At 43.6% G+C, this 9,070-nt stretch overlaps 1 protein-coding gene across 1 annotated transcript; it reads right to left on the bottom strand.

Moving 5' to 3' along the window:
* Positions 1–2,662: 2,662 nt before the first annotated feature.
* LOC149156048 (uncharacterized) lies at positions 2,663–7,940 on the bottom strand. The gene is made up of 2 exons (XM_089444619.1): positions 3,624–7,940; positions 2,663–3,508 (listed from the first exon to the last, which is right to left on the bottom strand). Exons 1-2 carry the CDS (start codon positions 7,938–7,940, stop codon positions 2,663–2,665), a joined length of 5,163 nt encoding a protein of 1,720 aa, XP_089300745.1.
* Between the last annotated feature and the right edge of the window lie 1,130 nt (positions 7,941–9,070).

Raw genomic sequence — 9,070 nt, 5'->3', positions numbered from 1 at the left:
GATCAATCTCTCTATTTATGAAATTTACAAAAAGCACTAATAATTGGTACTAATAAAACAAATTCATGAAAGGAACATCGATATAACTTATACCTTTGTGGAAACTAGTGCCTCATTTTACCAGTTATATCTTCTTAAAAATTTATTCATTCTTTACCTATTCCAAATTCTGACGATATCTTTCACATTATGTAGATCTTGTCGAGGTCTTTCCAATGACGCTTGAATCATCAAAATCCAATGTTGTATGAGAAATTTGTGCTTATTTGAAATTTGTGTGAAACAATGAAGATTGTCATAAGGTTTCTTAGTTGCAGGATTGCGTCATTCCTGCATCTAAAAATATTGTCTATTTTCGTTGGCTAAGCCATGACTTAAATTTTCTAGTTTGTGATGTCATTGGCTTTTGTACCTGCAAGACTCAAAGAAACATGATCATATAAAAATACTTTATGAAACGAAAACACATGTCTACATGATTCAATCTTCCATCTACAAGATTCTCTTCAAGGCATTTTGCAAATGAATAATCCTGTAGATGAAGCCCCCTTATCGTTCTTCTTTTTGATCCATTTTTAGTGTTGAAAAACGGGCTGGCAGATGGAGGTTGACTGTGCAATAGTGATGTGGTAGTGGGTGACATGGCAAATGTATGATGTGACATGTTAACTGTTTGAGTGATGATGTGGCGATGAATGTGCAATATTGGTCAATGTTGTGCTGCTATGTGGTGGCAAAATTGTTGTTTAATTAATGTCATCTCAAAATTGTAGAATAATTAACAAATTCCAATGCCCACAAGATTTGAATTCATGACCTCCATTATGCAATTTGAATGACTTACCAATAGATCACAAGTAACATTTATGAATTTAATTGAATTTTGTAAATTTTAATTATTCTAAAAATGAAAATTGAAACACCAACTTTACAAGTGGCCAATCTAAATCCAATATTTTTAGGAAAATATGATTCCAAAATATTTGCCAAATCATTTTTCATATCTTTTGGATTCATCCTTTCCATGATTTTTGGGAAGATGGGATTCCAAAATATTTTCGAAATCATTTTTCATATCTTTTGCACTCATCATTTTTTCCTAGAAAGTGGATTTTGTAATCCAATTTTTATTCTATAAAAGCTTGGAAAATGTTTATGAGCTCTATATATATTTTATTTGTGTTGTAGGTTTTAATAATAGATAAAATATCATTTCTGAAAATTTCTGTAGTAAGAATTTTTTTTTTTAATAATTAATCTTTTTTGTTATTTAATTATTAATATTAATATTTTTATCAATTTTATTTACAAATTTATTGATTGATTTTTTTTCTCTCTGTAGCTTGGCAACGTTGCTGGGTGGCTGGCCATGGCTCTGTGGCTAGGCTGTTGGATGCCCTTGGCCGCTGGCTGCATTTAATTGAAAACCGTTTTTTTTTTTCACATAACCTCGCAAATAAGGCTCCATAGAACCTTCAAAATCTCTCAAATGGTTATGAATTTTGAGGAAATAACCCATGATAAGCATAACTCACCCCATTCTGAGAAAAACCCATGTTTTAGATTTTTGAGATTCATTTTTATTTGGTCAGAAAATTCATTTTAAAGATGAAGGTTTTAACCTCTGCAAATTTGGCCTCTACTCAGATAACTGTCAGGTAAAGTTGGTTTTTTTCTTTTTCTTTTTTTTTAAATCAGGAGAATGCACAACTATCTTTCATTTTTTGAAAATCACACATAACATTTGCATCAACTCGTTTCCTTGGCTTCCATGAATTTTTTTATTTTATTTGCTTAAATTTGCTTTATTCTCATTTTTGTTCTTGTGTTTTTTTTTTTTTTTTTTTCTTTTTGTTTTTATTTAGTGTTGTTGTTGTTGTTTTTGTTTTTTTGCTCAATTTTTTTTAAATAAGAAAATCTCTTTTTTTTTTTCTTTAAAAGAAGCAAATAATGAAAGATAGTTTTTTTTTAATAAAATATATACTAACATGAAATTTTTTTTTTTGATCCTCCAGGTCACACAAAGCACAGGAGGAGAGCATACTAAATTTTTTATTAGTTTATTCCTCTCTTTTAAAAATTTGGATGCAAAACATAAAATGAAAAGAATCGATCTCTTACTTGAAATCATTCTTCCACCTTCGCTTGTGCTCCTCACTCACAATCATTTGTTTTATTGCAAATTTTTTTGCAAGAGTTAGTAAATGGGTGGTTCTTTTTTTTTTCTAAGCAACATTACCTACTTTGTATTAATATTTACAGCGGAAACTTTACATACGAGATTTCTTGCTGCCCATGTCCGTGAGTGGCGCCATGGCAGCTGTGACATAGTCCCAAAACCCATTACATCTCTGTAAAACCCACCACCAGAAGGTACCTAGACATCTCCCTAAAAACCGCCAACAAAAAGACTCAAAACATCTCTGTGAAACCCACGCAGGGGCAGAGTTTGTCAGATGGATACAGGGCATGTGGTTATGGCCCAAACCAAAAAAACTACATTCCGTAACGGAAGAGAAACCAAGAGACAGCAGTAGATACATAAGACCCAGAAACACAATTCAACAGAAAAAACTAGAAAGACACAAGACAACAGGAGAGATAACAGAACCGACCACGATCCCACACGCGTCCAGGCATCATGCATGAGAGCCACCTGGGCTTAGCCCTCGTTCGCGTCGTCCCCCGGCTCGTCCTCTGGCTCAGCTTCACGAATCCAAGCCCAACCATGTCCTTCTGGTAAGCCGTCCAAGAAGGCCGGCAATTCAGGTTCGCGCTCCCGCAGTGCAGCATCCCTTGAGCTTGAGGCCTCCCCCAATGGCCTCTTACCTTTGTCCACAACCCGACATTCTTCCGCCAGAGCCTGAGGCAGACTTCCTTCTTGCACCAGGGGAATTCCCCCTTCGTTATCCAAGGGATTCTCCATTGCAGGTGGCCGAGGCAAGCCATCTTCATTCTCTTCCGGGATCCTGGTGAATAACACAGATATATGGGCATTGATGCCCAAATTTTCTCTGGAATTGCGCAGTGTAAAGATGACAGAGCCAAACGCAGGTAGGCTTGGCTCGCCATTGTTGGACCCTCCAGCTTCCACAAATTGGCTGGCCTGCACCTGAGGAGCTCCCACACGTCGATAACAGTAAACACAGCAGCAATGGTGGTGTAGGTCAGCTGCAGGCCCGCGAGAGGATCTGGCTCGCCCTGAGCCTCTGCCTCGACGACATGGCATTCTCTCCCGCACCATTCTTCCAGATACCTCTTCCTCAGACGAAGTTTCCTTCCAATTCGGCTCACGATAACAAACAAATGACTGCAAGCATGAACCAGGGAGGACTAGCAGTCGGCCAGCCTCCCCCAATTCCACAATAACCCCAGAATTCGCAGAACGCAGAGCATGAACACCATAGCTTTGGGTTTCAACTGCCCCCAAATCGAAATTCTTAACGACCCCTTCATTCCTTCGATTTGTCCCCGCATTGAATGCGGCCATCAACCTCCGTTGTGGTTCCTGCGCCTTCATAAAGGCTGGTGTGCTGCATTGCTGGTCGATGGGAGGTGGCGGCGAGGAGCCTTAAAGCCCTCCGTCCGTCGCGTGTCCTATCGACCGTGGCAAGTGGCCTTACCTGGTCATGCGAGGTGGCACCCGCATCCGGGGCAGCAGCCTCCTCTTGGATTAAGCTTTCACACTCCTGGAGCTGCTGCCTGTTGGATATGATGTTTGTATTGCCCGAGATTAGGGGGGTGCTGGTCTCAACCCCAATATTGGCCAGGAGATCTGCAACTTTGTTTCCTTCCCGTCGAGTGTGTTTGAAGGAGATAGCCCTTGCATTATCAATCCTGTGCGCGATTTCATTTAATCTTGCCTCAAGTCTCCAGCTGGGAGCTATTTTCCTTGCTTGTGAACCATTATGTATACGAGTTACCATGTTAATGAGTATTTGAGAGTCCCCTTCAACAATTAAGGGTTGGAGATTAAGGTTCCAGGCAATTTGAAGGCCCTGCCAGAGCCCCTCCAACTCTGCTGAATTGTTGGTGTCCCATCCAATGCTTCCAAAGTAGATTTGTAGAGGAGTGCCCTCATGGTTCCTGATAATGCCTCCAAACCCTGCAGCCCCTGGGTTGCCTTTGGAGGCCCCATCAAAGTTTAGCTTGTATGAGTTTTCAGGGGGAGCAATCCAGTGACAATCTTTTCTAATGCTGCTGCTATTGGGGAGGTTGCTTCTTTGGGGATCTTGAGGTATCTGCAGCTGCCAATTTCTTAGAATGTTCTGCTCACTGTCCTCAGTTGGCCTATCTTCTTTGGTCCAGCTTTGGAGCGCCATTGTTTCTTGAATGTTTCCTTGAATCTTGTTCCATATTACCTCTAGCGGCGATCTTTTGTTCTTGAAGATACGCTGATTTCGTTCCTTCCAAATATTCCAGAGGACAATCCCTGGGATAATGCACCATAGATAATTGAGAAGTGAGCTTTTGTAGGGTTGCCTGGGCCATAGCCTTAAGGAATTAATAATGTCGTCCTCCTTTATGCCTTGTCTTTGACATCTGAATCTGACCCTGTTCCAGAGAAGCTTGGCTAAGGGGCAAGAATTCAGTAGATGCTGGAGGGTTTCCTCTTCCTGAAGACAATTGTGACAGATCGAGGGGCCATGGAAGTTTCTCTTTCTGAGCTTATCCCAGGTGAGAATCTTTTTGTGCCCGGTCAGCCAGAGAAAATAGGAGATTTTTGGCCAAGGACCAAGCTCCCAAATTTTTTTCCATAGAGGGTCGGGGTTAGCTGCGAAGTTACAAAGAATTTTATAGGCTTCTGCTGTGGTGTAGGTTCCTTTAGGCAGGTATCCCCATCGGAGAATGTCCTCGCCATTGTCCTGTCTTATTCTTCTTTTCCGTAACTCAATATCCAGCTCCATGTTCATCCTATCATCTTCGCTGTTAAGGATTTGGCCGCTTGATTTCCATTTTCTGAAGCCCTCTTCTAGCTCTGGTTGCCAGTAAAGTTGGACCTTTTCCTGTTGTTGTTCCTGCCTCTCCGGTATCATTGTGGGGTGGAGAATGTTCGTAAGTCTTGGCATTTGATTCCAGGCGTCCATCCAGAATCTTGCGCTACAACCATTTCTGATTTCCCAGAAGCTATGCTGTTGTATAATGTGATGGTGTTGCTTTGCAGCGTTCCATATCAAAGAGCCTTTTTCAGTGGGAGTGAATCTAATGAGTTCCTCGTGGGGTCTGTTGTCTGCATACTTCGCTGTCCATATCGTTCCCCAAGGTTTGTCTGGGTTGGTGAGCCACTGCCACCAGATCTTGGCATTCATGATGGCGTTACTGTGTTCAGGGTCTCTTAGCCCAATTCCTCCTTTGTCCCTGGGCATGCAGACTTTTGTCCATCTAACCAAGGCCCATTTTCGATTGGTGGCCGAGCTGCTCCATAAGAAATTTCGCTGCATGTTCCTGAGACTTTTCAAAACCCATTTTGGTGCAGCCAAAGAAGAAAACAAGTAAAGAGGCATTGCTTGCAGAATCGATTTGATGAGTACAATTCGGCTGGCTAGATTTAGCGACCTGTGAGTCCAGAGGTTGAGGCGATTTTCTATTTTGTCCAGAAGGGTGCGCCAGGCAGAGTGCTTGATTGCTGAAGCAGTGAGGGGGGCACCTAAGTACTTGGAGGGAAGAGACGCAGAGGAGAAGCCTAAAATGCGAGAGACAACTGATTTGACAGACGGGGGAGTGTGAAAAAAGAAAATTTGCGATTTGGAGCAGTTGATAGTCATGCCAGACGCCAGAGAGAAGTCCTGGAGGAGACCTTTGAGTCTACGGGCTTCTTGAGCCGAGGGGTAACCAAACAGCATTGTATCATCAACGAATTGCTGATGGGAGAGGGCAGGGGAGTTGTGCACAGAGATACCTTTGATTTGCCGCAAGCAAAGAGCTTGCTTGATGTGCCTTCCCAACCCTTCGGCCATCAAAACGAATAGAAAGGGGGAGAGGGGATCTCCTTGCCGGATGCCCCTGGAGGGATTGAACGAGCGGGAGGGAAAGCCATTGACCAGGATGGAGAAATGAGTAGAGTTAATCATGTTCAGGATCCATCGAATCCAAGGAGGACAAAAACCAAAGGCTTTAAGCATATGATGGATATAGTTCCAGTTCAGTTTGTCAAATGCTTTTGAAAGATCTAGCTTGAGTAGCATACCTGCTTGCTTAGAGTTCTTGAGAGAGTGGATGATTTCGTGAGAGAGCAGGATACCATCCATTATGTGTCGCCCCTCCACATAGCCTGATTGCTCCTTGGATATTAGTGCTGGCAGAAGCGGTTTGAGCCGATTAGCTATGACCTTTGAAATTACTTTGTAAATGACATTGCATAATGCAATGGGACGGAATTTATCTGGAGTGATGGATTCTTCCTCCTTGGGAATGAGAGCGATGAAGGTAGCGTTGAGAGAGGGAAGAAGCCATCGTGTTGCTCTGGATTCTTCAACTATCTGCCAGACTTCCTCTTTTAGCATATCCCAGAAGGCATGAAAGAATGTAGTTGTGAACCCATCGGGACCAGGAGCTTTGCCCTCTTTGAGTTGCTTCATGGCATCATCCACTTCCTCTATGCTGATGGGGCGCATTAAGAGTTCATTTTGTTCCTCTGTAATAATTTTTGGAATATTGCTGGTAATTTTGTTTATGGCTTGTTGCCTGTCTTCTCCCTGCTCTTGATGGACTTGTTGGAAATGATTGAGGAGCTCGGCTTCAATCCCTTCATGCGTTTCTACCTTGTCGCCTGCTTGGTTTTGGATGAAGGGGATGTTATTGTACATTCTCCTTTGTACTGTTGTTCTATGAAAGAATTTAGTGTTGCGCTCCCCCTCCTTCAGCCATCGAACTCTTGACTTTTGCTTCCAATAGATTTCTTCCTGCTTCCCTCTTTCGTCCAATAAGTTGTGAATGTGGCGTTCCTTCTCCAGCGTTTCTTCCGTGTGCCCCTCCGTGATGATCTGCTGATGAAGGTTTTCCAGGTCCTGTATGAGCTTTTTCTTCTCCTCGAAAATGTTGCCAAAGGTTTCTTTATTCCATTGTTTCAGATGGCTCTTGAGAAATGTTAGTTTCTTCTGAAATTGGTACATTCTCGCTCCTTCTGGAGGGATGAATGAGGTCCAGATGGTCTTAACAAACTCTTTGAAGTTAGGATGAGTGAGCCAGAAACCTTCGAACCTGAAAGGTCTTTTGGTTATGTTGCCGGGTCTTTGCCATTGAAGAGCTATTGGCCAATGGTCTGATCCTGAATGAGCCAGAATGGATGCTGTGAAATCCCCTCCTAAGTGGACCGCATTGTCCGAGAGGAGGAAGCGATCCAACTTGGAGGCGATTTGATGCTTGCCTGCCCTGCGATTGCTCCAAGTAAAGGTTCCATTGCAGAACGGCATATCAATAAGGGAAGCCGAGTTTATGAATTCTTTGAATCGATCAACCTCAGGCTCCAATCTGCTTCTTCCTCCCAGCTTTTCTTCTGATTTCGTAATCATATTGAAATCCCCAGCAGCGATCCATAGTGGGAATTTCCTACTATTGCTGAGGACTTCGATAGTGTCCAAAAGCTCTACCTTGCTGCTAGTGTCTTGCGGGAAGTAGACATTTGACAAATTGCCATGAATGTTTGTCCCCAGAATGTGGAAGGTGGCCTGTATCAGATGATGCGCCGCGTGAAAATCGGTAAGGAAGACCGCTTGAGTGTTCCAAGCTATAGCCAAACCTCCTGAGGCTCCACAAGCATCGACCGCCACTGTTCTACATCCTGGCCAGGCTTTTAAAAGGAAGCTGTCTAACATAGAGCTGTTGCATTTAGTCTCCTGGAGAAAGCAAATTTGGGGCTTTTCCTTCTTTATCATGTTTCTCAACATCCTGAGTTTTCCGGGGCTGTTAAGCCCTCTTATATTCCAGGATACTAGCTTCATGTTTAACTACTAGCAGAGGGCTTGAAATACTTAGTCAATTTGGCGTATCTGCCAGAATCGACTAAGATTTTCCCAATCTCCATCGTCCTTTGCAAATCTGTCTTTCGGCCCCTTTTTTTTGAGTCCTTGTGGCGCTGGGTGCCGTCCCATTGGCTGCCTGGCTGAATTCCTAGTTGGTTTTGGTAGTAGGCGCGTGAGATAACCAGTTCGAGTTTGTCAAGTTGAAACTCGGGGATGGCATCATATGCTTTCCTTCTGCATGCAGCCTCCATTTCTAGGAGATCTAGGCCATGCAGGTCTATGCTTTCCGGTTCCTCGTCCATTAAATGCACTTGATTGCTGTCTTCGTTGCCAGAATCAAGATTCTGGGAAATGTCATTTTTGCCATCCACCTCCATATCTTTGAGTTTATCGGCTGAGTTGGTCTGATCCTTTTGCAGAATGATGGGGCTAGAGATGGGGACAGAGGATTTGGGAGGGGAGAAGGAGGAAAGGGGAGGGGAGGAGGAGGAGGGATGATCAGGAGCGGCTTCCTTGCTTAAGGGGGGGTCTTCAGAGGATTGACCAAGAATGTCGAAGCTGTTCTTGGTTACTGGGCCATGCGGCTTGCGGGGCTGGGGTTTGTGACCATTGGAGGGCTTTTTGTGCGCACGCTTCCTGCTTGAGACTTTAGTAAATCCATCCTGAGCAGGGGAGCCTGAGGGATCAGGAGGACTAGATTGAATATTCAGAGGGCAGTCCCTGAAAAGATGACCTAGGGCATGACATTTTCTGCATCGGAAGGGAACATGCTCGTAGTCGAGAGGCTGAATCCACTCTTCATCACGATGCGCAAGCTCAACTGACTCAGGGAGAGGCTCATTAAGGCGAATGAAAACACAAATCCGGGCGTAGGAGGTATACTTACGAGATAGGGTTTCTTCGGCTACTTTGATGAAATCGCCGATTCCATTGCCAATCTTTTTGAGGAGCTCCTCCCCCCAGTATTCGTCCGGAAGCGAATACAGCCTGATCCAAACAGGAGCCCATGATAGGTCTTCTTTGTCCGGGTTAAATTTGGGGATCCAGTCGCGTAAGTATAACCCAGCCGAGTTGAAAAAATAGGGCCCTCCTACTAGGATCCTGTGTTT

The sequence above is a fragment of the Pinus tabuliformis genome, chromosome 9 (assembly GCF_031772625.1).
Source record: "Pinus tabuliformis cultivar Carrire ecotype Pingquan chromosome 9, CPIR1, whole genome shotgun sequence".
In the NCBI taxonomy this organism is placed as follows: Eukaryota; Viridiplantae; Streptophyta; class Pinopsida; order Pinales; family Pinaceae; genus Pinus; species Pinus tabuliformis.
This window is presented reverse-complemented; position numbering and strand designations above follow the sequence as displayed.